Here is a 26728-nt window from a genome sequence, read left to right as displayed (position 1 = left end):
CTGGTCCGCGGGGACCCAGCGGGTGCCAAGAGAGCCCCCCACCCGCCTGGGCATTAGGGCAGACGGTGCTCACCAAGACCACCGCCAGCCCCTGGAATAACCTCCCACCAGCCATGTCCCCCCGCCGACACCCACCTTCTAACCAGGAGGAAGGGTCGTGCAGAGACGGGGTGTGGCCTCCAGTTACTCTAGTTACCGCGGGCAGCTGTGGCCCCAAGCAAACGGGGCCGAGAGAGAAGGAAGGGACAAAATTAAGGAGAAGAGAATGGAAGCGGGGGCTGTTCAGGATGCCGTGGCCCCAAAAACCTCGCCCTGAGCTAAGCCCGGCTCACCCCGTCCCCCAGTACTGATAATCTCCCAGAGCAGCCCTCCCCCCCCCAGGAGCACCCCCAGGCCACATTCATCCCTGAGACAGGAGCCTGGGGGCCACGAAGGTGGAGCCCCCTCCCACGCCCAGGGCCCTTCATCCAGCCCGTCCTCCTCCCTAGTTAAGACTTCCAGTCTCTGGCGGGAGGGAAAAAGGACCCTGGATGCCCCGGTCTGCCCCTCAGCATTCATGCCCCCTGCCCATAGCACCTGAGTTCATCACCGGTCCTGGCTCTGGCCCAGGGGGCGTCCTGCGCCTGCCAGCTACCCACCGCAGCACAGGAAACACACATAGGAACCCAAACCAGTCATGGGAAAATAGGAAGGGTATTACTTTCTTTTCTTTTTTTTTTGTTTTTTGTTTTTTGTGGGTTTTTTTTTTTTTTTTTTGCTTTTTCAAGTCCAGTTTCCCTGAATGAACACAAATATATAGATATATATATCCTTTTCCTAAGGTTTGATTCCTCCCCCAAGAATAAAATAGATTATTTACAAAACAAAACCCCGAAACCTCTTAAAAGCCCTATAGATCTTGAGTATCACTGTTTCTTAAAAAAAAAAAAAAGTTCCCAAAAGCAACAAGAAAAAAAAAAATTCAGCTGATCTTGGCTCAGGGGTTTCATTCAACACAAGGAGCTGGGTGCGGTGAGTGTGTGATGAATGGGGGAAAAAAGGGAAAAAACAGACAAAAATGAAAACACACAGTGCAGAGATGTATGAGGTAAACAGGATCGGCCTTCCATGGCAACCGGTCCACACAGACCCCAGACCCCAGTCAGTTGGTCCAGCAGGGCTGCAGCCCTCGGAAATATGTGCCCCTCTCTCTTCCGATTTCCTTTGCTGCTCTCACAATTCACGTCTCTGAATGTCCGAACCTGAGTAATTCAAGTGTTCCTTGGTTTTCCCCTGTTTTATTAAATTTTCTTTATATATATATGTATATATATTTTTTTCTTTTCTTTTTGGCGTTAGCTGTGGCTCCTTCGTGGACACCTGCCCTCCCCACCCGTATCTTCCGCAGTCCCGGCCCCTGCATGGCCCACTTCGCCCCCGCCCCCCGCCCAGGCGGGCTCCTGGGGTGGGGGTGGCGGGTGGGGAGTGGTGCGGTTAAGGCAATGAGTTATTTGAGGTAGAAGATGTGGCAGGTGTGGACAACCCCGCCGGCCCGGCCTGGCTGCCGGCGCTGCTGCTGGTCCCGCTGTTCCCTCCCCGGCTGCCACCACCGCCTTTGCTGGGAGCCGAGGGTGGTGTGGGCGCTGGCGGCTGAGCAAACAGCACTCCTGATGTGAGGACAGGAGGAGAAACACATCATGTAGTTGAAAAGATTACACGACAGGCCCACGGGACGCCCTGAGCACGGACCCCGGCAACGTCACCCAGGGACCTCCTGGCCCACGGCAGCCACAGGTCCCTTCTCTGTCCCTTGGAGTCGCCCTCACTGAGCAACCGAGCTGCTCGGTGTCCACAGCGCCTCCTGGTGGCCTATGCCAGCTACCGGCTGGCCACACGGTGTTTTAGAAGGAACACCACTGGCCGTAGGAGAAACAGAACAAAGAGTATGTGCTTTGGGGCCCTTGCCATGTGCTGAGCACCGTGCTAAGTGCGCCACGTGGACTACCTCACTCTGGTCTCCTGAGGGCAGAGCCCTGCTGGGCGGGGGGCACCCGGGGCTCCTGAGTTATGAACGGGGAGACGAGTGCTCAAGGACGGCGTGGGGCCCGGCGGGTCCTACCTGTGTACATGATCCCGTTAATCTCCACGGACATGTTAATGCTGTTGCTGCCGTTGGGACTGCTCAGGTTCGCGGCAGAGTCCTGGCGACTCTCGCAGGCTGTGGGGGAAGAAACACCGCCGGCTGCAGTCATAAGCACCCACGGGCGAGGACCCGCTCCTGTCCACCCACCGAGCTGTGGACTGCGTCTGTCACCGGCACACACAGCAGGCGCTCAATAAATATTTGTTGGAGAAGAACGCATTTGTCTAAAATTTGCTTTTCTCGTGATGGTAAGTCGCAAGCTACAGCATACCCCAAATCATCCCGTTGTTTTGAACAGCCACAGAGTGGTCTGGACTTGGCTAGCTCCACTCCCTACTGATGAAGCGTCTGCACTAGCTTTGCTGGAATCACTGGGTCACAGGGCAAGAATGCTGTCTATTTTAAAAAGCGATTGCCAAACCATCACCTGTTTACACTCCCACCAGCAGGACTCAGTGGGCACATTTTCCCCTACCCCGACCAACATCTGATATCATCAAACTCTGATGGCTGAAAAACGGTAGCTCCTAGTTAGCGTGTGGATCCCCAACTTGGCTTTCCATGTGCATTTTCTACTAGTCACCGCTGCCTGTTTATTTAATTTATTTTATCTTTGTTTTTCTTATTGATTTGTGGGCGCTCTTTACATATGTTGACTACGAGGCCCTGATTTTGTTACACGGGCAGGAAGTAGGGAGGGTCTGGGCGCTGGGCTGGTACCTTGGCTGTTGATACGAATGCTCATCGGCAGCTGGGCTGTCATGGCCAAGAAATTCTGCTGCAGTGCTCGCTGCATGAGCCGGTGCTGCTCGTCCGCCACCAGGGCCATCTTCTTCTCAGGAGGCTCCCCGGACTCCAGCTTCTCCCGCAGCTGCTCCAGGGCGGCTGCCTGTGCGGCCACGGCTGCCTGGGCTGCCGCCGCTTGCACGGCCGCCGCCTGGGCTGCCACCACGGGGTGGCCCGCCAGGGAGACCGGCAGGCGGCCGGGGACCGTGATAGGGATGGCTGAGTCCTCCTCTAGACGGGAGAGAAGAGGAGTTGGTGGCCAGACAGACACGGGGGGAGCCTGGCCCTGCCTTCCCGCGGGGCAGAAGGCGTGGGGCGCGCATGCCCTCTCCAGGGAAGCGGACAGGCTCCGGGCCAGACACGAGTGCTGGAGGGCCCTTTCTGAGGTCAGCCCGGTGCTGGAAACCACCACGGCTGTAATGCCGGGATCGGCCCAGCTGTGCTCACCGCGGGTGTCATCCCGAGAGCCTGCGACGGCGGGTGTCGCAGACGATACTGGCGAGAGCAGCGAGGCCTCCCCACGCGTCCTGTCTACCGCACTCAACACGGCCCCTCTTGAGGGGCCGTCTCAACGACCCCGTGCTGGCCCCACGCTCCCACGCCCACTTCACGGCTGAGGGAACCCAAGCTCCCGGCGGGAACGGCTTTGCCGAGGCCAGAGAGCTGCAGAAGCAGAGCTGGGACTTGAACCCGGGCAGCTCAGCTCCAGAACCAGCTCCCACCCACTCCCCTCCTCTGTGGTGGGAATGTGTCCCACTGTGACCCGCTGTCTCTTCTTCCCCCGACTCCTCCCCCCATGTCCTTCCCTTGCTGCCTGGCGCGGCCTCCCCTGCCTGACTGGGCCCTCGGCTGGAGGCTTTGCGGCGCTCCCCGCTCTGACCCCCTCCTCTGGTCGCACTCGGATGCCCCCCGGACCCATCAGCGCGGGCCCCCCGCGGCTGCGTAGCGCCTCCTGGCTCCCTCCCGTCAGGAAACGCCAATTCCCGCCCACCACCCTCTCCCCAGCTCCAGCGCGGGGCCTCACGCACTGGGGATGACTGACAACCACTCGTGGGCACCGCCGGAGCTCCCCAGGGGTGGGGTGGGTAAACCGAGGTCCACAGAGGACTGAGTGAGCCGGTGGGTTTAGGAAGACCCCATTCGCCTCGGATCCGACCAGCCTACACTGCGGGGATCACCCTGGATCCTCAGGCCACCCCAGAGGGTAGGGGTCACGGCCCGTGTGGCGGAGGAGAAACGGACACTCAGGTGACTCAGCCTGAGGCCACGTGCCCACGTGTGCTGTTGGCACTACTGTGTCGGGAAGGCTTCAGAGGCTCAGCGGGACAGAAGGCTGTCACTGACTGGTGACCCCGGCCACGGGCGGGGGGCTCCCCGGTGGACCCCCGAAAACTTGGCCCACTGCCCGCCGGGCACGGACGCACTGCAGGCCCCCCTCCTACGAACCTACAGACACGGGTAACTTTCCCCACAGTCCCCAGCAGGAGGCACCGAGCCACCAATGGGTGAAGGGTCGGCCTGAGAAGCTACAGGGTCGTGGCACCTGCCAGACGGCATGAGCAGAAGGTTCGAACCCTCACAGGGGAAAGAATACAGCAATCGGCTAATGATGTCTGCCAGGGGCGAGGGACTGGAGAACCTATGGGGCAACGAACGCTGTCCCCCACAGGCCGACCTCTGGGCCAACGATACCGGAAGTCCTTAGCCGCGGGTCAGGAAAGACTACGGGGCTCAGTGGGCAACATGGGCACCGTGCGGGCCGGGAGGACAGCGGTCGACTAGTCATGTCTGCCGTGGGCATGGGCTGGGAAGACCGAGCTCGCTCTCTAATGCTGGTGTTGGCGTGGGACCGCCCGTTAGCGACGGCTGCCCGCCACGGGGCTGCGAAACGGCCATCAGCTAGCGACGTCTGCCGCGGACACAGCACCGGCGGACGGAGGCCCCTCTGCCGTGCCAACGCCGGGGCTCAGCGTCCTGCTACTTGGAGGGGGAAAGGCGTCCCCGTGTCCCCTCCGGGGTCAGAGAGCCCGGCCCCCGCGGAGCTGAGGTCAGGCCCCAGGCGCGTGCGGCCCTCACCTTTCTTGATCTTGGGAGTGGGGGTGATGGAGCTGCCATTGGTGCTGCTGGCAAGGCCCAGGGAGGGCACGGGCAGCTTGGGTGAGGACAGCATGCTGTGGGCCCCGCCGGGCGAGTAGGCGAAGAGAGAGCCCCCGAAGCTCTGGCGCCGGCCCTCCCGCCGGTTGCTGTCGATGGCGGCCTGGAGCTCGTTGGGGTTGCTGAGGCCACGCTTCTCACACTCGTAGGGATACAGGTATTTCATGTATCTGCACGCAGGGGCACGGGGTTAGGATGGCACCGGGACACCTCCCGTTCCTCCCGCCACGCGCACGCCGCCGCCCGGCTTCATTCCGCGGTCTCAGACCTGCGGCCTGCACTCCGGCTGCCCCCCAGCTCGGCGCCGGCCCCAGGACACGTCCCCCGCCCCCAGGGCTCCTCTCGCCGATCCCCGTACTCAAGCAGGTAACCCCAGAGCCGAAGTAGTCCTCACACCCCACCTGACGTTGCGGGGACGCTCACGTGGCCCGGCCCCTCTGTGGTCCGTGGCCACCGCACCCCGGGCTCCTCTATGGCCGCCCCGTTCCTCCTGCCCCGAACGCCTCCCCTGCCCCGGGCCACGGCGGGCACTCACTGGGTCCGCAGGGTGAAGGCAGCGCTGGTGATGGACGTGGGCAGGTTGAGGCCCTTGGTGATCTCCCGCCATAGCTTCTTGTTGATGACCTCCACCAGGCCGCCCTTTTCAGTCACCAGCACGTACAACATGAACAGGTCAAGCACCTGCTTGGCCATGATGGGGATGCGGTTCACGGGCGTCCCTGCAGGGGAGGGTGAGCTGGGGCTGTTGCCACGGGGGACCAGAGCCCCACGCGCAGCAGACCCCGGGTCTGTGGCTGACGTGCCCGTCCAGAGAGGGGTCTCTCCTGACACGGGGACACCGGGGGGCGTCCTGGGCGCTGGGGGCGCGGAGCCGCATCCCTGGCCCCACCTGTTGGTGGCCCCCCCACCCCCGTCGTGACTACGGCAGACGTTCCTGACGCGGCCCTGTGTCTCCTGGGGGGCAGGACTGTGGGGGGGGGGCGCCCCTTGAGAGAGCAGGAGGAGGCCTGTTTCTCCATCAGTGATCTGGGCTCATGGCTGATCTCACCTGGGGGTACAGAAAAGGGGCGAGGCCGCGGGGCCAAGCTGGGCACTTGCATGAGAACCACGGCCTCTGTCAGCTCTACTCCCCGCGTCACCAACCGCAGCTGCCGAAACAACTGCCCGGTTCCCAGAGGCCCGCACCCTCCCGCTTCCCGCTTCCGCGTCTGGGGGGCTTTGCAGTCGGGAGGAGGCAGGGCTCCCTTCAGCCACCGCAGCTTAGAGAGCGGGGTGGTGGGCCGGCCCGGGGGGGACCTCAAGCTGCTGCTGCTGTCCCTGTCCCCCTCGTGCTGGGGCCGTCAGCTCGGCCTGCGTGGTGCCTTCCTGGCTGGGGGTGCGAAAGCCCCCCGTCAGACCTCCCCCTGCTGGTGCAACCCTGGGACACTGTCTGTGGCTGTCCTGTCACCCGGGGTCCCCGGCTGGATCAGCCTGGCACATGGCAGGTGCTCAAGAAACCGGCCACAGCCGCTGCCCCGCCAGAGATGGGCAAACGGAGGCCCCAGGCTGCGGCTCCGGGAGAAGGCCCAGCCCAGCTGGCCCGCGCCCCCGGGGCCCTGACTCCTGGTCCCCCCGAGCTGGAGCTTCTAGAACACCTCCTGCCACCCGTGGCCACGTCTGCCCTTTCCTCCAGGCTTCAAAACCCCCACCAACAGAGGACCACCCGGAGAGAGCAGAGGGAGCTGGACCTCACCCCCCCCCACCCCTCCCCTATTCCATTTTTCAGCCCAAGAGGCAGAGAGGGGAAAGCAACCCCTAGTGTCAGGGGCTCCCCCAGCCCCCGGCCCACCCGGGACACTGGCATAGATTCTGCACTGGGCAAGAACAGAAAGAATCACACAAAAGACCCTCTGGGGACCCGGCGCCCGCGCTCTGCAGCCGGGCCTGATCGGATGTTTACAGAAGGAGCAGGGCGGAGAGGCACCGGTGGAGGACGGGGCCGTGGGGGCCGTGGGGGAGATAAGGAAGGGTGGGGAGGTCTTCACGGAAACAGCAGGAGGGCGGGGTGCAGGCAGGACCCTCCCGCGTTCCCAGCCCCAGAGAATTCTGAGAGGCCTTTACTTTGTGACGTGGGGAAAAAAAGAACTTTCCGTCTGGGGTGAAGAAGGGCTTGTGGGATGCAGGACACGGTATCCGGGGGTGGGGGGCCTCCCACAGACCCTCAGCCCCAGAGGCCGCCCGTTACAGAGGGCGAGCGTCCAAGAAGACAGCAAGGGGGAGGGGGGCTTGGGGCTGGGTTCTGAGGGATGCACAGGAGTTTGTTGGCCCCTGGCCTCCAGGGGAGCCCGGCTTGGCGAGAGAGGCAGGGCTGGACTCAGACCCTCAGAGCCTGAGTGGCCACGGGCTGCACTGCTGTGTCTGGGGCCCCCCCACCTCACCCTACTTTCTGAACCTCCAGGACACCAGGCCCAGTCTTGGGCAGGATGGGGGGCTCCGTGCCCCCCAGCAGGGTGGTGGGGTGGTGGGTGGGTGGGGGGCTCTGGCAGGTGTGGATGGGTCGATAAAGACAGTGGGGGAGGATCTCTCTGACCACACGGTGGGCAGCCGGCCCTGGCTGGGACTGCTCCCAATGATAAGGAGGGGGCCCCCACCCCAGGACGGGTCTGGAGTCCTCGGCCCGGGCTCGGCACAGGAGGGGTTAATGGGAAGGCCGCGGCCCCTCCCCTTTCATCTCCTTCCCTTCCGGGCTGTGGGGCCTGTGTTTACAGAGGCTGTTGGGGAGGGAGGGGCATGCAGAGGGCCCTGGACAAAGCCGCCGGTGGCCAGCCCCTGCAGTGGGCCCAAGTGGACCCTGCACCACTCCGGCTGGGCCCCGCCCCTTCCTGCCTCCAGAGCTCAGAGGACACATCCCCTCCCTGGGCCTCAGTTTCCTTCCCTGAACAGCAAGTTATAATAACTCCCACCAGGGGGGCTGTCTCTGGTTGGAGGGACCAGCCCCACCTTGCAGTGGGCACCTCTAGAACCCCCGTCTGTCCAGCCGGCCGGATCTCTCTGCCCCGCGGCAGCCCTGAGCCGAGGCTGAGGCCATGGGTAGGGCTGTGGGGCCCTTCCTGCTGCCCCAGGTCCTCTCTGGGCTTGGCTTACCCTGAACGCCCCAGATACCCTCCAGTGTCTGGGTCTCGGTTTCCCCACCAGGACACCCACCCACACCAGTCCCTGTGCCCTGTGCCCAGGCTGGGCCATTTATGGCGTCTGTCTCACCCCAGACCCGGGGGGTGCTTGAGAAATGCAGCCCAGCACTCAGCACGTTTGGGGTGCCGCCACACGGCGGGAGCTGCTTATGGCCCATGTTACAGAGAGGGGCACTGAGGCCCCAGTGGGCGCAGGGGAGGGGCCGGGACTGGACCTTGCACCAGGGGCCACGGGGCCGGAAGGCCGACTCGAGGAGCTTCTACTGTCCCAGTGCCCGCTGCCCTCCGGGGAATCCAGCCCAGCTCCCTGCAGGCCAGCTCTGCTGCAGGGGACCCTGGGCCGGCAGGGGCCTTAGGGGCTGGAACCCCAGCACACCACGGGTCTGGGCCGGCAATTCTGGGCTGGGGACCCGAGACCTCCTACCCAAGGACCCACCCCTTAGATGCTCCCAGCTGTGCCTCCCCCATCAGACCTGACTGCCAAGCAGGCCCCCCCCGCCTGCCCGCTCCCCGGGACCCCCCACTCCCTGGGACCCTCGGTGAGCGGCCTCACCTCGCTTCTGCATGAAGCTGAACAAGTCATCCAGGAACTCCTTCCTCTTGGGGTCCCCGTCCAGTTCGTAGAGCTGTGGGGTCAGGGAGGGGACGGGTCAGTTAGTGTCAGAGCTGGGCACGGGCGCCGCGTCTCCACGGAGCCGAAGGAGCCCACCCCCGCTTTCAGATGAGGACGCCGATCCCTGCGTGCGTCTCCAGCAGCGGCCGCCACCAAGCCGCACGCCAGGCAGCTCAGAACAGAGGTTTAGGGCAGAGCCCAGGTCCAGGTGCGTCAGGGCTGAGCCCCCCCGGCAGCTCCAGGCCATGGGCCCTGCTGCTCCCCCCGCTCTGGGGCCCCAGGCGCCCCTCCAGCGTCTGCCTCTGCTTCTCACAGTCCCTGCATGTGTCGGTAGGACGCTGCCTGCTGGACCAGGGCCGCCTGGTCCGAGGGCTCCCTAAGTAACCACAGCTGCAGAGACCCTGACTCGGGTGAGGCCTCGTTCTCGGGTCTTGGACACGTCGCTTGGGGGACACAGTCCGGCCGAGACAGACGGCGCCCGGGCAGATAATCGCCCTACAGCGGACGCATCCTGGTGCCGTCCCGAGTCACACACTTGCCTCTGCTCCCGAGAGGCGGCTCCATTTTGTAGATGAGGAAACTGAGGCCCAGAGGCAGGCATGAATCCAGAGCCTGGGAACGTCAGGGCCTCCCGGCCCACTCTGTCCTGGGCATTGGCTGCTGGGTTCACCCGTCCCTGCACTGGCGGTTAGGGGGCCCCCGGACGCGCTGATCCTCACTGCCAGGCGCGGGCAGGCAGGGGGAAGGCGGCAGAGCTAACTGGGGAGTGGAGTTTGGGGGGGCGGCCAGGAGCAAACAGCAACCTTCAAATTAAGCCCTGGGGAATGGACCCAGAGGGGTCAGGACTGCAGGGGGGCCTTGAAACCACCGATCAGCTGGCTGGGACAGTCCATCGTTAGGGCCCAAGAACACGCCAACACCCAGCTCCTGGGCCTAACACAACCCCGGGGCCTGGGGAGGCAGAGTCCCTGGGGCTGGCTACCCCTCAGCCGTCCTGCTGCTCTCTGGGCTTGCGTTTCCCCACCCTGGAACGGAGACACGGTGGGGCCTCCGGCACAGGCCGGGGTGGTCCAGGCTGGGTCTTTGTCTCTGCCCTGCCCAGCCAGGCCGGCCAGCCGCATTCCTGGGCTGATTTATGGTGGTCAGGGAGGCCCCGCACTTCCCCCTGCCTGAGGGCGTGTGGCCTGCAGGTACACCTTCCCGTGGGCATGCACCCGTCCCCTGCCCACACACCCCGCCACAGGGGACTACACGCGGGTCGGTCTCCCGTCAGCCCATCCGCGGGGACTTCGTCTGGTTTGTCACTAGAGTCTAGACGGGGTCACCACACAGCAGCTGCTAAATAAATGGTCGTTCGACGAGCCCCGACCTGCTTAGCTTCAGCGGGATCCCAGACGGCAGGTGCCCTAAAATTCGCCTCTGCCCAAGCCTCGGACCGCGACCTTGTCTAGTGGGGTCTTTGCAGATGTCATCTGCTAAGATGAGGTCGCACCCGGGGTAGGGTGGCCCTCACCTGACCACAAGTGTCCTTATGGGGGGAGAGACGCGGCCACGGAAGGCCACGCGGGGACCAGGCAGAGGTGGAGTGATGTGGCCACACCAGATGCTGGAAGAGGCAGGAAGGACCCCCCGGAGCCCCCTGGATCTCGGACCTCTGGCTCCAGAATGAGGGAGGACAGATTCCTGCTGCTTTCAGCCCCACCCCCAGTCCGTGGTCCTTGTTGTGGTCGCTCCCGTGGGGCTCAGCAACCACAGGCCCCTCCCGACAGGAGCTACATCTCCCGTGAGATCCTGGCCTGGGGTCTAGGGGGTCCACCCTGCCGGAACCTTCCCTGGACCCAGCCCCCAAAGAGACCTCAGTGCCCCCCGCGCCCCACCGTGCCTCAGCTTTCCCATCAACACAACACCTTCACCCTGAGCTCTCAGAGCCACTGTGACACCGTGTTTCAGGTGGGGAAACTGAGGGTCAGGACGGAGACCTGGCCCCAGGCGCAGCTGGCTTGGTGGGGGGCCATTAACCCCCAGGCCAAATGGTGGGTGGACAGGCCTGTGGCAGGGCCTGGTCAGACCCCCGTGGAGCCAGGGTATTGTCTGGGGCCATAAAGGGGGATGTGCCGGCCCCCGGCTGCCGGGGAAGGAGGCAGCTTTAATGCAGCTTTAAGTCTGCAGCCCGGCAACAAAGGGGCAGTAAAGGCCACCCCAGCTTTATGGGGCTCCGGCCCCAAGTTCCGCTCCCCTGCAGGATGCGCCCCGCCCTAGCCAGACCGGAGGGATAGGGGCACGGGGGACGGCGTCCAGACCCCCACTGTAGGCCGGTGGGCCCACTGTCTGTCCTCACAGGGCTCCAGGTCACCCTGTGCCAAGCCCGGGCCTCTGTCCTGCCTGGGTTCTCAGGCTGAAACCTTGCCCCGCTCACGGTGGGCCAGTAGGCGCGGAGAGGGGTGGCCTGCCACAGCCGCAACCCCGGGCTGGAGACGGGAGAACCCTCCGGAAGCCCCTCCCTGGGCAGCCCCACTCCCCGAGCCTGCAGCCTGATTTCCCCGGAGGCCGTGGGCGCGGGGCGCTCCGATCACGGGATTCCTGCCTGAAGTAATGACACCAAGCACCCCCGAGGGTCTGCAGACCCTCCCTGCAGACATCTTACTGCTTCTGGAGGCTGCCGTGCGCAGAGGCGGGCCCACCTCCGGGAGACCTGGCGGTCCCTCTGGCCTGGTCTCTCCTCAACCACCGTCCCCAGCCGCGCCCCTGCCTGTCGGATTCACAGCTGCCGCCCCATCCCCGCGGCAGGCGCTCTGCTCTCTCGGGGGACACGTGTACTGGTGGCGGGCGATTTTCTCGCTTACGGACGCTCTTGCTCCCTGGCCCCTCCACGGCCCCACGTCTAGAACCGGGCACACGGCAGCTGCTTAACAGACGACTTGACTGCTCAGCGCACCACGGGGATGGGCCGCTTATCCTTTCCCAAACCCATCACGTGCCCTGCAAGGCTCATGCTTTGTGGGAGCGACGTCCTGCGCTGGGGTGCAGGTGGGGGAGGGGAAGGGGCTGGAGGCCGGCTCCACCCGACACTTCCTGCCCTGGGACCCTGGGTCCACCCTGCGTCCACCCGGCCCGGCCAGGTCTGTCTGTTCACCTGTGAAATGGGTGCAGAACCTCGAGGATGGGGGATGTGGATGGGCGAGCCTGGGTTGGAGGCCTCCAGTTTTCCACCTGAGAAGTGGGGCAGCCCCTCCCTCCCCGGCCCCGGAGCCCCTCCCTCCCTCCCTGGCCCCGGAGCCCGCTGGTGTCTCAGGGACCCGCCCAGCGCCCCCCCAGGCCCCTCGGCCTGTCTCTCGGCCCAGCCCGTCTGCGGCTGAGGGCGATAGAGGGTGTCAGGCCACTCATCGCCAAGGCTGGGCTGACCCAGTGTCAGTCTTCCCCAAACCTGCACCACCCACTTCACAGAAAAGGAAACTGAGGCACAGAGTGGGGAGGGCCAAGCCTCCCCTGGTCACCCCACTCAGCAGCCAGAGGGGTTTTCTCAGCAGTCTGAGCGGGAGCCCCCTGCCCTACGGTCTCCCGTGTCCCCATCACCCCCTCGGCTCCAGCCCCCAGGCCTTCCCGCGGCTTTCTGAGGGACAGCCCCCCATGCAGCCACGTGAGCTGGAGGCAGATAAGGCGAGGAAGGCTCAGGGAGTGGCAAAGGCAAGACAACCACCCCCCACCCTCCAAGTGCACGGATGGGCAAACAGGAAATTCTCGTTTGTGGCTAAGCAGCATTTTTGTCTGGGCTGCTAAGAAACTCCTCGTTGGTCAGTGGGGTCATGTTGCTGACCCGGCCGAGTTGTGTGTGTGTCTGGGGGGTGGGGGGGTCCTTCAGCCACCCTGCAGAGAAGACAGCAGACCCCTTGGGAGCCAGGCGGCTCACCCACGGCACCGGACCCTCTCCCCGGCCTGCCGACATGGAAGATGGGGGGAGAAGGCCCCTTACGGCCACCCCTAACCCGCAAGGAGAGGGGCCTGGCCTGGGGATGTGTTCACGTGGGGAGGGCACCAGCAGGGCCCCCTCCCCAGGCATGACTGGGCCCCGAGAGGTCACAGTGCCGGGAGGCCCCACCTGGGCAACAGTGCAGCGGTTCCCAGCCTGTCCCAGGGGCCCGGGGGCGGCGTCCAGCCCAAGGCCGAGGGGCCCAGGCTATAAAACAACCGCCCGCCGGCAGGGCCCCTGGGCCGACCTTTGCCCCTTTAACGGTGTCTGCTCAGGCCCCCTCCTGCCACCCAGGCGGCTCCAAAGTCCGCAGGGCATCACCTGAGGAGGCTGCTGTCCTTACAAGGCAGAGAGAGGAACCCAAATTAGGAGAAATCAAGGAAGGGGCTGGTGAGCTCCAAGCCACCGAGGAAGAGGAGGCAGAGAGACGCCCAAGGACGGGGAGGCTTCCCGAGGCGACTCACAGGAAGCCAGACACGCGTCCTCTACAGCCATGAGCGGGTTCCAAACGCCCGGGACCAGACGTGCTCAGAGCAGGTCTGCGAAGGGACCGGGGATGAGAGGAGGAGCTGGTGGGCGACGGCGTCCACCAGCAGGCCGGGCGGGCCCGGGACCCCGAGCGTTTAAATTCGCCTACTTTCCCCTGAACCTTGAGAAGAAATATTTATCGGAGTGAAAGTCACGTTACACAGAATTCACCATTTTAAAGTGAGTGTTTCAGTGGCATCGAGTGCATCTGCAGAGTCTGGTGTGTGATTCCGGAACATTCCATCACTCTGAACCCTGTCCTCAAAGGCAGTCATCCTCCCTCTTCCCTGGCCCCCACGAGCCCCCTTCCCGTCCGCGGATGAGGCTGTTCTGGACGTGTCACCCACGTGGACTCACACCCCGCGTGGCCTTCCGTGTCTGGTTCCCTCCCTGAGTGTCGTGGGCTCGGGGTCCGTCCCCGGGGCCGCGCATGTGGGCGCCTGGCTCCTGTTCGCGGCTGCGGACGCTCCCCTGCGTGGTGGACACGTTCTGTTTGTCCGTCCGCCTGCCCACGGACGCTAGGTTGCCTCCACCTTTTGGCTATTTTTATGAATCCTGCTGCTAGGACAGGAGGTATCATCCGACCTATCTTTATACCCTTGGGGTTTTGGATAAGAACTAATTCGTTGTAACTTCTGAAAGCAGAGTGAAACAGGGAGAAGGCGGTGGGGCTGTTTCCATCCCCATCCCCCCCAAAAACACCCGAGAGCGGCCAGGACAGTAAGCCAGATGCCACTTCCTCCTGCAGCCTGCCAGGGACCTCGCATGTCTACACCCAGATGCCACCGTGTCCCTGCTCGAAAGCTGACCATGGCTCCCTACTGCTCTCGGGGCAACCCGGACTCCCTGCCTTCCAGGCCTCAGTGGCTGCCCCCTGGCCCCTTCACCTCCTCTCTCCCTGTCGCCGGCTGGGCTCCCGCCGCACCGGCCCCTCCGCCGCGCACCCACCAGCTCTCACCCCAGGGCCCGTGCACCTGCTGGGCTCTGCAGCTGGAGCCCGCCTGCCTCACCTCTGCGTTCCCTTCCCGCAGTCCGGCCTGACCCCCGGGCCTGGGCAGCACGTCCAGTAAGGCCCCCTGCACCCTCACGGGGCACATTCTGGGGTGGTTTCTTTCCTGTCTTCCCCCACCCAGAGGAGAGCCCCCGAGGGCAGAGCCAGGGGCTGTGGGGGCTGTGGGGGCTGGGCATAGTATACGACAGGCGCCCGCTAACGAAGGAAGCAAGGAGAGAAGGCTTACTCAGGCTCTCGCCTCCTTGGCCCGTCCTCCATCACAGCTCAGCCCTGATGCCCCCCCCCCCAGCAGCTCCTGCCCCCCGCGGCCCCCGCCCCATCCCCCCCATAAGCCCCTCCCGACCGAGATGACTCAGCATGCACAGCCGTTGCTGGGGCCCCAGGTGGGCCGGGAACAGAGTCCCTGGGGGCCGCCCCAGCCTCCCCCATTCACAGAAACACCCACAGCTGCCGGAGGCCAGGCAGGCAGGGCGGCACCCCCTCCAGCCCACTGTGCACTTGGGGAAACTGAGGTGGGCATTTTTTGTGGAGCGCCAACAACCTGCTAAGTGCCTTATCTAAGCTTTCTCCTAGCTGCATGAGGTGGGAGGCGGGAGGCCCAGAGTGTGCGGGCCTCACCAAGGTCACACAGCCCCAAAGTGGCAAAGCTCTGGGCTCACCCTCTCTCCACAGTGACCTCAGCGCTCAGTGGGGGCCTCGGGAGGAGGCGGGTTGGTGTGGAACCCTCCCTGTCTGCACTCAGCCTCAGTTTACCCAACACAGGGGGCGGGGATGACGTGATCAGGAACTGGAGGCCAGTGGCCAGGCCTCGGCGCTGCAAGGACTCAGGCCTCGGAGGGCCCAGCTGGGCACCCGGGGAGTTCTGCTCCGGAGGAAAAATTCTGTCCCAGAAACTCCCAGGACGCAGCGCGGACGGTGGAAGCTGAGTGGGAGCTGCGTTGGCCCCCGCGGTGTGGGTCGGCCAGGACAATCCATTCTGCAGCCATTGTTGAACCCCTTCTGCACACAGCACTGGGAGCTGGGGTGCAGTGCGCCCCACAGACCCCAGGCCATCAGGGGGCACAGCAGAAATCCAGCGAGGTCCCTGGCTGCCGCATACAGGAAGGGCTTAAGCAGCATCCGTGCGACCTCACGCCCTTCCCATGAGCTGCCCTCCTGGCGCACCTGACCCCTGGGGCACCCGCCCGGGCCGCCAGGCTGCCTTTCATTTCCCGTCAGCGCAGGCTCAGCCTCCTCCACACAGATGTGGCGGGCCCGCTGGGCTCGCAGGAAATTGGGGAAGTGATTCTGGGCAGGGCAGAGACATCTGTCCGCTCGGCCACGCAACCCCAGCCGGCCATGTGTCCCTCTCCGAAAAGACACAGCACCCCGCCCATGAGAGATATTAATAAAAAGCTCCAGAAACGAGTCACAACGCCTAACACGGAGCTGAAGCTTAAAGGCGCTGCTTTCTGGATGATGGCAAAGGGCCGGGCCAGCGCCTGACGACCAACTGCTGCCCCTCTCTCCCGACCGGCCTTCCGTGTAACCGGGGCCACCTCGGGGCCTCTGTATCGTCCCCCAGGAGGTGGGCGAGGGTGCCTGCAGCATCCAGGTGGGAGGGGCAGCGCATAGCTGGGGGGGCAGGGGAGGAATCACCTCGGTGGCCAGACAAGGCTGGTCGTCCACCGGCCCCATGTCACAGCTGGGGAAACTGAGGCCCAGAGAGGGATGCCCACGGGTCCCGCGTCGAGAGTACACCCAGGTTGGAAAGTGGCAAAGGGACAATGCTGGGAAGAGGTGAGGAAGCAGGAAGCAGGTGGCCCATGCAGCCGATGACACGCAGATCTGGACGGCCTCCCGTCCCCATGGGAGCCCCTCAGCCACGGCCCGGCCCCGAGCACACACACCACTGTCTGAGTGGGAGCCCACATCAGGGGGGGACACAGAGGTGCTGAGATCAGACTGCAGAGCATCACCACTGGAAGTCGGGACTGAGCCCTCGGTGCCTCTGGGTGGACTTGGGTGCCCTAGGCCATGTGGAGCCTCTCAGAGTTGGGGAGCAAGCCTGCCCTAAAGCCCCTGGCACTCTCTGGGCAAGCCAAAAATCCAGAATCTTCTCCCTGAGCCCCAAGCCATTACAAATCCACTGTTGCTCGCAGTCTTGGGGCATTTCGTACAAGTGTCACCGCACAAAATCGTCCCGTCACTCCCACCTGGTCGCAGGCTTGCAGTGCCCCGGGGTCGGGGGCTGTGGCCAGGGCCTGGCCCCCCGGAACTTAAATCCCGTCGTGGGGTTTTCTCGGAAAGGGACCATCTGTCTCTGCCTGCACTCGTGCCCCGAGCAGCCCCGGAAGATGCCGGCAGGGACTCTCCTAGGCGGGAGGTGCTCCGAAAGACCTGCCCGGCTGGGGAGCAAGCTCCCTGCCCCTCCCTGCACTGACTCTCTGAACAGGGGTGCAGCCAGAGTGCTGTCCGGTCCTGCCACTGCGGGCCAGCCTGCACACGCTGCAGGAGGCAGGGTGGCTACTCCCTGCCCCCCGCCCTCTGCCCAGCAGTCAAGAGGAAGGGACCCCCGGGGGCCCCTGCCAGACCCCCAGCCGAGGGCACAGGGACGGAGTCTGCCCCGTGGTGGCCAGCAGCCCGAGGGCCCCACCGAAGCCTAACCTCCGGAATGTCCCCCTCAGTGTGGGGTGCCAGCCACGGTGGGGCAGCCCCAGGCGGCATGTGGCTGGCGCCCGCCCCACCCCGCCACTCCTCTGCCAGGACACCCGCGAGTGATCATTAACTACGGCAACAGCCGGCACTCACTCGAACCCTGCCCCTGATTTACAGATGGGGAAACTGAGGCTCCCGGTTGGGGTAGCAGAGGACTGCGTGGCTTCAGGCCCCATGTCCCTTCCCAGAGCCGGGCACCCCGTCGGCTAGCACATGGACAGTCCCCGGGCACTCACGGCCAGGGGACACCTGCCTCTCCTGGGCAAGTGGCATCGGGAGAGAGGGTGGTGGGGGCCAGGGAGGGGGAGATGCGGACACGGTGCAACCTGAGACTCGGGGAGCAAGCCCAGAAGACCCACATTTGCAGCAATGGGCTTGGCACCCTTCCTCGGGGTGGAGGTTTGGAGGCACGGCCTAACAGGGTGGGGACCCTCAGAGACCCCTCCTGGGGGGCAGACGCTGACAGCTTGACCAGGAACAGGGGCCTATGGCCACTCCCTGCCACTCCAGCCCGACAGAGACGCGAGACCCACCCCCACGGACAATCCCACCTGGAGAGCCACCCCAAGACCCGTGGCCCCATCCAGACGCACCCACGCAGCCCCTACCCGGACCTCTACCTGACCATGGCCGCACAGACCCTCCTACCTCCGTCTGGGCACATGCGGACCCTCCCCACGCTCCCGTGGCCCTCCCCACGGTTGGGCAGGCCTCGCCGCCCCGACATGGTCCCCCCCTGCACGGACACACCCGCCCAAGCAGACACAAACAGACACACCCTCGCTCGCCGGCAGATAATGGCCCCAGACAGCCCGCCCTCACCACGGGGCCGGCCCAGCCCACTGGGCCCCACACCCCACCCCCACACCACGGACCAGCCGCCCATGCCCGCTCTTCACAGATGCGTCCCAGTGCCCACAAGAGAGGCTGGTGCCCAGGAAGGCGCCGGCTCGGGCGCGCACGCTCATGGCGCGCAGCCTGGCCTTTCTGCCCTAACCCGGTCCCGTGAGCCCATTGGTGGGGCCATCAGAGTCCCTGTCCCAAGCCAATCCCCAAAGGAGGGTCTACAGAGGGCCGGGGCCTCCGTGTCCTGTCCTGTCAGGCCCACAGCTCCCCGAGGCCTGCCTGTGGGCCTCTCTTCTTACCGAGACACCTGTCGCTGCATTCAGGGCCCAGGCTACTCCGGGGGAGTCCGTCTTAACTAATGACACCCGCGAAGACCCTATGCCCAAACAGAGCCATGTCTGACGTCTGGGCAGAGTTTGGGGGACGGCCATTCACCTCACGGCACGTTTCTTCCTGGAACGTGGGTTTTTATTATCTGGGAGGGCAGGACGCGTCCCCGAGGTGCTGGGCGATGCCGACTCTCCGCCCCCCCCGCCCCCCTCAGCCCCACAAGACCCCTGCCAGCCCGGCCGGCGGGGCCGGGTCCCGCGCTGGGGCCTTCAATAGGCAGACTGGTTACCATTTAACCCCGTGACCCCCAATTGTCCTCTGTCCGCGTGCAGCCTGGTGAGCGGAGAAGGGGCGGGCCGTGTCCCGCCCTCCGCGCGTGCCCACCCACCAGCCCGCACCCCCAGCTGCTCCCCTGACCCAGCTCGGAGCACAGCCCAGCAGGGCGACAGCCTCGGTCAACGGGGTCACTGGGTGGCTGCGAGCAGCCGGGAGGACGCCCCTCCAAGTCGCCGTCGGGTGGCGCTGGCCCTGGGGGTCCGAAAACTTCGGGAGGGGAGGGCCTCTGACTCAGAGTGAGCTAAGCCCTGCGCGGCGTCTCGATGGCTCCCGCGGACCAGAGACAGTGCACCGCTGCCCAAGACCCCGCGGTGCAGGGGGCAGAAGGGACCGAGCCCGGCCCTGTTCACACCTTGGGCTCCGGTCCGGGGGGGCATCAGCCATGGGCAGGCAGGTCCGGGGTCAACCAATTCAAACCGCTGACCGGACGCCGTGACTTCTGGCTAATGGTTAATGGCTCCCCCTCGACCTCACGCTTCACGGGGCAAGGTGAGCCCGTGGGGCAGGGGGCGGGCACGCAGACGCACGTGGGGGCCCAGCCGCACACACACTCGCACACGCGCCACAGACCCATGGCCACAGGGCAGCGTCACCCCGTCCCACGTGGGGCCAGGGAACGTGTGAGCAGTGGGCTCCACACGCACCGCGATACGTGGCCCAGCCTTCCTCCGCTGCGTCCAGACCCCAGGACGCACACCCACACAGGCGTGAGAGGTGGGGACGGGCCACGTGGGGCTCGTGCACTTGTCCACAAACACACCGGAGTGCGGACGCACCAATGGGCTTCTAAGGTGACAGACAGTCTACGGCCATACCACCCTGAACGCGCCTGATCTCGTCTAAGGTGGCAGACACACGTAAGAGACGCCGCAGGAAGCTCGCAGCCCCAGAATGTGCCGACGGACGCACACGGGAGGGCCACGTGCGGCTCCCAGACACCCCCGGGGCCTGGCCCAGCCGGACACGGCCCCCGGACACGGACCCCCGTCCCCAGCTCACGGGGACCACACACCCGCCCACGTCGGCGGGCTGGACCCCATGGGGCTCATGCACGCTCATCCCGACGGGATGCGCATGTGGACACTGCCCGCCGGGCACCACTCCCTGCAGCAGCTGCGTGTGTTATTAGAAAGCGTGGGGCGAGCCGGGCACTTGGCAACAGCCACGAGGGAGGGGAGCGGATGGTGGGCGTGGGGCCAGGCCCTGGCGGCCGTGACCCCACGGTGGTGACTGGGCGGCTGGTGGCGGCGCAGGGGCCAGATAAGGTTCTTCCGGCTGAGTCAGTGCGGTTCCCAGGGCTGCACGGGCAGAGGCACAGTGCCAGGGGCTGGCGGGCGGGCACCCTCCCTGTGCCCGCCACGGCCTGCTGGCTCTGCGCCAGGAGCCACAGCAGCTTTGATGAGGGAGGCGCCGTCCCAGGCGGGGTGGGCTGAGTTCCCAGGGGCTTCCCGACACCCTCCCCGCCCCCGGGCAGATGCCCGGCGCCCCAGCCAGCCCCCGGGACACCCGGGGCCTGGCCCCCAGCCCACTCTGCCCCAAGCACATCAGACCGATGTCGCTGGGTCCAGGACCTAGCATCTGACCTCTAAACCTTTGCTCAGGCTGTGCCCTCTACTCAGAACACCTTCTTCCACCAGAAAAATTCTCATCCTTCTCCCCTGGCCCTGCAGGCCTAGCCTCTCCCCGTCCTGCCCGGATCACAGGTCCTAGGAGGGTCCTCCTTCATCTCGCAGCTCCCCAGCCCCAAACCCTGCCAAGGCCCCCCTTTGAGCCCACCTTCCGTTTGCCCTAATGTCTGCGCACCCATTCCCCTCCCACTTTATGTCCCAGCCACGCTGTTCCAAGATGCAGACTCTACCCTTCCCTGTCCATCCGGCAAACTCTTACACATCCTGCAAAGCCCCAGCCCCAAAGCCCGTTCCTCCTTCCTCTAGCCCAGCCCTGAACCCTAAGGGCTGGGAGTGCCTGTGTCCAGCTGTGGCTCCCGGGAGCCTGGGGGGCTCCCAGGCAGGATGAAGAGACCACCTCCCCGCTCCTCCCCGAACCCGGAGCCCCCACAATTCCCACCTGTGCCTCCACCTCACATTGCCCGGCCAGCTTTCAGGAGCCCAGAGATGTTCACTGCAGCGTTGTGTACAACAGGGAAACAGGGAAACTGGCCAGCGTGTTGCTGTCAGCCCCACGAGGAAACCACAGTCGCTCAAGAGAACCCGGGACGGGGAGCGCGCGGGCTCACAGAGCGACAGAGTGATGCTGGGGAGCGGCGGCCCCAGAACACCACATTCTCCGTTTCTCCTCCTATGAGGATGGTACCGAGTGCTACTTCCGGAATCAAAAATGGACTTAAAAACGCATACGTGTGTATTTCCCATGGCTAAAAACACCTACGTGCGCCAAAAGGGCTAAAAAAACACCAAAACGGGACCCCAACTTCTTGGGGAGAACCCTCTGAGGCCACAGTCTCACCTCCACGTGGGCCGTGCTTGCTGCGCGGGAGAAGGACACGCACGGGCAGCGCACGGGCCCCGGGAGGCCCGGGGAGGGGAGGGGGCCGGGCAGGGTCCACGGCGAGGACACAGAGGCCTCCGGTGGCTGCTCCCGCCTGTGCGCCTGTGCGTGTCCAGGCCCTGGACCCACTGTCTCCACAGCAAAGGAGACAGAGGCCCAGGGACCCCAGTGCCCCCAACCCCGGCACCCATCTGTCCACTCCTCCGGTGCACGCTAGGCCCCGTCCCGGCTCTGACGCCGACTCTGTGTTGCTGTGGGCAGGCGACTCACCACCCGCGTCCCTTGGCCGGTGCAAGAAGAGCCCCCAGCTGCCCTTCCCTGTGGGATCGGGGCATAGAGGGACACAGGTGACAGGCCGTTCTGCTTCCCGCACAGTCGGCTGACAAGTCTCAGCTACAACAGTGCCCTCTACATCTCTGAGCTCACCGACACGTGACGCAGGGGACGGACGTCACCTTAAAAAGCAGGGGGAAATATCCCAACGTTTAACGCAAACCAAAACCACAGCGAGACGCACGCCACCCCACCGTGACTTCGGCAGCCAAGTCGTAATCACAGGTGCTGGCGAGGCCGTGGAGAGGTTGGAGCCTCGTGCGGCCACGGGAAGGCAAACAGCACAGCCGCTGTGGGAAGCAGTCCACGGTCCCCGAGAGGCCAATCACAGCGTTACCGCCCAACCCAGCGGGTCCACTCCTGGCTATGTGCCCACGAGAGCTGGAAACACTCGTCCACACAAAAGACGTGCACGCACGTTCACAGCAGCCTGAGTCACGGCAGCCCGACTCACGGCAACCCGACTCACAGCAGCCCGACTCACGGCAGCCCGACTCACAGCAGCCCGACTCACAGCAGCCCGACTCACGGCAGCCCGACTCACAGCAGCCTGACTCACAGCAACCCTTCACAGCAACCCGACTCACGGCAGCCCAAGGTGGAAACAACCCAAGTGTCCATCAGCAGGCGGACAAACAGAACGTGTCCCCCACACAGGGAAGCGTCCCTCAGCCGCGAGCAGGAGCGAGGCGCCCACACGCACGGCCCCGGGGACAGACTCCAAGTCCACGACACTCAGGGAGGGAGCCAGACACGGAAGGCCACGCGGGGTGTGAGTCCACGTGGGTGACACGTCCAGAACAGGCTCATCCGTGGACGGGAGGGGGGCTCATGGGGGCCGGGGGGGGGTAATAGCTAAAAAATACATTTACAAAGCTTTACGTTTGAGCTGACAAAAATGTCCTAAAATAAGCTGGAGATGGCTGCATAACCGTGAAAACACCAAAAACCACTGAATCGCACACTTCCAATGGGTGAATTATGTTTACGTGAGTCTGATCTCAATAAAGCTGTTGAAAACAATCCCAAAGTTTGAGTGGTTGAGACCAAGGATCCCGATTCTCTGAGGTTAACACCTGCTGGGGGTGGGGGAGCACTTTCTAGAGCCCAGGCACAGCTGTGCTGCTGACCGGAAGCCACCAGGCTGTCACCAGGATGCCCCCGTCTGATTGATGCCAGGAGGCTAGGATCCTAATCACTGCCCGCGACAGGCCCGGTCCCTGGCCAGTGACTCCAGACACGCTGGCCTCCATCCGTGCATGTCCCCAGGGCCCCAGAGCACTGAGGCTGCGGTGTTTCAAGGGACGGTTCCGTGGCCACAAGCCCGCTGCTCCAGGTCCCTCCCCAGCCTGGCCGCCCCGAGACCTGTAGCCTACGGCGGAACTTCACGGCTATCGAGGGTTTGCAGGGGAAGTCGGCCCCAGCCCTGCCAAGACTGGGGAGGAAGAGGCAGACGTGGTGCCAAGTGGGCGGCCGGCCGGCGGGGCCGCCACGTGCCAGGAAGGCTGTGGGGAAGGCGCCAGAGTCAACATGGCCCGACGTCTGCTGGGCGGGCTGGGCCCAGGTCACGGCTGACATTGGCCATGCAGGTGTTCGGCCGCCTGGGCAGGAGGGCAGTGCCGGCAGCTGGCCCTGCCCCGAACGGGCAGGAAGAAGATCCCAGTACTGCAGGGCAGGCCCCCCACCTGCTCACAGCCTCCCTGGGCCCCCAGTTTCTCACACTCCAATCCTATCTCCTGCAGGGCCCAACCTGGCGGCATCTGGCCTCTACACACACACGCCAATGTCGGTCCTGCCCCAGGGCCTTTGCCCAGGCCACTTTCTCTGCCAGGTGCACCATCCATCCTTCTGCAAGGCTCGACCCAAATGGCATATCCCGAGAGGCCTCTCCCCCACACCCACCCCCCAGCTAAGGATGCCAGACCACATCTCCCCGACCGCCTCAGCAAGGCTGTCCGGTTACTCGGAGGCTGACCTCCACACAGGGGAGCCACATGTCTAGGAGGCGCTAGACAAGGTGCTGAGACTCTGTGGCTTTGGGTCCCCTGACCCCCTCTGGCTTCCATTTCCCCACCCCTGGGCGTCCCAGACAAGTGGGACAATGGGTCCTGTGGCCCTTTGCTCCTGGCACGCCCAGGGGGCTTTGGGGTCTGGGTCTCTCAACCCCAGGCCTGGCCTGGCCATCCAAACCCTGTCTCCCCCCAGGGGCTAAGGCCACTGAGCAGGGTTGGGGGCTTGCAGGTCCTCACAAGCTCTGACCTCACAAGGACTGTGTGGCCCGGCCGGGACCCTATAATGCGGGGGGCGGGGGGATCCGTCCAGCTCCAGCCCCCAAGCCTGTGCTCCCCGTACATGCTCAGCGAACAAATAAATATAACTTGCCCATGGCGGCCTGTGTGTTATTCTGAATCAGAGCAAGGCGCTGGAGACCCCCCCTCAGCGCAGTGGCTCGGGTCTCTCATCTGCAAAATGGCACAGGCAGGGACCCAGCCCTGAAGGGAGAGACACTGAGGCAGGGAGCAGGGTGGGGCCGTCCCCCCCGCACCCGCACTCAGCCTGGGGTCCACACGCAGGGGCGGAGCCTCCAGCAGGAGGGGGTGTGGGGGGCGCTGGCCACGCCCAGACAGGCCATGTCTGCTGGCTGTCACCCAGCCCTCAGCACTGCCCCACCCAAGCCAGACACCTGGGCAGCTCCCTCCGTCCAGCCAGCTCCCCTGCTGCCTCCAGGCACCGTCCCCCGACCACGGGAGCCCCTGTCCGGCCCCCGCGGCGTGTGTCCGGCCCGGTTCCCTACTTTATCTGTCTTCAGCCTGACTCAAAGCTCTGAGGGCGGCCGGAACCACGCACTCTGCTCCCCAAGTGAGGTTCAGAGGGGAGGCCGGTGGCCCTCGGTCCCATCCCTCCGGAGGTCCCACACGCCAGCCGGGCCTCGAGAGTCCTCCAGGAGGGGCCCAGAGCCAGTTCTGGGAGGCCAGCATCCAGAGGGGACCGCCCCGAGGCCACGCACAGCCAGCTCCCGGCTCTCACACACGGGCCTGTCCACAGCCCGTGGAGACCTAGAAGGCTCAGGCTACTGGGCCACTGGGCTGGGGAGGCCAGGTCCCCGCCGGCCACTCCTGGAGGTCGGGGCAGGGCCCAGCTGGCCACGGACTGGAATGTGAGCCCGGCCGGACGCCATCTGGTTTCCATCTGCCCAGCCCAGCTCGGCCCAACTTCAAAGGGTCCCCCGCCCGGCCACTTCCTCTGCCCTGGCCGCCCGCAGGGAAGGCACCAGGACGGCCCTGCTTCCTCCCCGCCCCTCTGCAACCCGAGGGAGCTTCTTGGCAGTCCACACCAATGTGGCCACCCCCTGCTCAACCAACTGCCGTGGCCTCTATGACCAGACTCCACGCCAACTGACCAGGCCTCGGGCCGGCGTCCCCAAGCCCCCAGCTCTCTGCCCGCACGTCCACCCACGGCCCAAGCCAAGCCTGGTCCAGCCGCATGGCCTCTGCCTGGGCACCCCCCTCAGCCCAGAGTCCCGTTCCTCGCTGTCTCTCTAAGGGTCCTTCTGGTGCAGACACCATGCAGCCCCTGAGCGTCTCCCTCCAGGCTCGGGTCCCCCCCACCTGTCCACACGGGGTGCACTCCACAGCCGGCCCGTCCCACCCACAGGCTGTCCACAGGGCTCCCTGGGCGCCTGGCTGGCGTGGGCCGGCTGTCGGGACCCAGCAGCGCGTACCCCAGCCCCGCGGCCCCCATCACGACGCACAGCACACCTGCTTGAACTGCTCCTCGTAGGTCCAGTCCCCGTGGTCGGGCGGCTGCAGCTGAGCCGCCACATGGGCAGCCCCTCCGCTGTGGGCCAGGCTGGCCGCCTGGCGCTCCTGGCCACCAAGCGCCCGGGGCCCGCTGTCACCGCGGAAGGCCTGAGACGGCGGGGCCCTACGGGGGACGAGGGCTGCGGGGCCCAGACCGGAAGAGCCCGGGGGTCCCAGCCCCTCCTCGTCCTCGTAGTCCTCCTCCTCCTCCTCGTCCTCGTCCTCCTCGTCCTCCTCTTCCTCCAGGTCTTCCTCCAGATCCTCCTCCTCCTCCTCCCATTTTGGCTTCCTGGGGCAGGCAGAGGGCACAGGTCAGGGAGATGGCGCCAGCTCGCTCCAGCCCCGGGGCAGGGTCTGCTCCTCACCAGAGCTCGATTTCCCTCTCTCAACACGGGGAGAGCGGCCCCCACCTGCTCCAGGTGCCGTGAGGGGCGTGGGTCGTACTCTACACGGTTTTGCTTCCCATCAGCCCAGAGCCCTGCCCAGAGCCCCGTACACCTGCTAACCCCCTCCCGACCTCTGCTGCACAGGCTTCCTTGGTGGGCCGTGGAAATGCCTAGCCAGTTCCTGCCTCAGGGCCTTTGCTCTGGCTGTTCCTTCTGCCAGGCATGCTGTTCCCAGCCCCGGACACCCCCCCAACACACACCTCTCCTTTATCTCCTTGTCACAACCCACAGTCACCCTGCTTCTCTGCTTGTTGAACGTCTTCCCAGAATGATCCCACTGGGGTCTTGCCCACACTCGGCTGGAGGCCTGCACTGGATCTGTGTGGAACACGTCCACGGTGGACGTCCACGAGCCAGCCAACACCCACTCTGCGTGGGTTCCCCCGGGACCGCTGAATCAGCTGGAGCCTCACCGGGCACTGGGGCTCCTGGCCACACGTGGCTGGTCCATTTAAATCGAGAGGGAATAAAGCTACCAACCCAGATCCCCCACCACCTGTGAGGGGTAGCTCCTAGGCTGCACACATTTCCACCAGCCTCCGGGAAGTTCTAAAGGACAGAACTGATCTTGGTGCTCAGCAGCAGGACAGGGTCTTGTCCTGGAGCTGCCTGGGATGCATCAGACGCTCAATGGACGCTTGTGCAGTATGTAGCCCACGGACCCCCAACTCACAGGTCGCCCTCGGAGCCCACGTCCTCCAAGTGCCCGTCGCCTTCAGCGTGTCCCAGTGCCTCCCTGCCTCGGCCAGGTGGGGCAGGCGAGCCTGGCGCCCCTTCCTGGGCCGTGTCCTCATCCTCCAAGCTGGGGGGCCCATCCTCCGAGCCGCTGGGGCTGGGCGCGGGTCCGAGGCCTGCAGCCGCTGCCCGCATGGCGGCCAGCGCGGCCATCTGGGCCCGCTGCATCCGGGCCTTTTCTGGCTCTCTGTCCTCCTCCGGGGCGGCCCTGGCACGGGCCGGGGGGCCAGCAGGGAGCTCGGCCGGCGGGGGCGGCAGGGGCGGCGGGGGCTGCCGGGCCTCCAGCTCCTGGCGTGCCCGCTGCTGCCGCTGCAGAAGGGTCTCCATTACGGCCTGCAGCTTCAT

General features: G+C 65.1%; 1 protein-coding gene across 1 annotated transcript; it reads right to left on the bottom strand.

The window, feature by feature from the left end:
• Positions 1-757: 757 nt before the first annotated feature.
• ARID3A (AT-rich interaction domain 3A) lies at positions 758-26728 on the bottom strand. Its single transcript, XM_032394692.1, has 8 exons — positions 26322-26728; positions 25161-25491; positions 8786-8858; positions 5598-5781; positions 4985-5232; positions 2843-3139; positions 2099-2197; positions 758-1646 (listed from the first exon to the last, which is right to left on the bottom strand). The coding sequence occupies exons 1-8, from the start codon at positions 26726-26728 to the stop codon at positions 1474-1476; spliced, it is 1812 nt and encodes a 603-aa protein (XP_032250583.1). The 3' UTR covers positions 758-1473.

The sequence above is a fragment of the Phoca vitulina genome, unplaced genomic scaffold (assembly GCF_004348235.1).
Source record: "Phoca vitulina isolate PV1807 unplaced genomic scaffold, GSC_HSeal_1.0 scaffold81, whole genome shotgun sequence".
Taxonomy (NCBI): domain Eukaryota; kingdom Metazoa; phylum Chordata; class Mammalia; order Carnivora; family Phocidae; genus Phoca; species Phoca vitulina.
This window is presented reverse-complemented; position numbering and strand designations above follow the sequence as displayed.

What these genes read in the sequence shown, in the direction of transcription:
- ARID3A (XM_032394692.1), bottom strand. Translation starts at nt 26,728, where the DNA reads ATGAAGCTGCAGGCCGTAATGGAGACCCTTCTGCAGCGGCAGCAGCGG. An exon ending in GCCTTCACCCTGCGGACCCA is followed by an intron (nt 5,233 to 5,597) that starts GTGAGTGCCCGC and finishes CCCTGCGTGCAG; the next exon opens with ATACATGAAATACCTGTATC. An exon ending in CATTCGTATCAACAGCCAAG is followed by an intron (nt 2,198 to 2,842) that starts GTACCAGCCCAG and finishes CTTCCCCCACAG; the next exon opens with CCTGCGAGAGTCGCCAGGAC.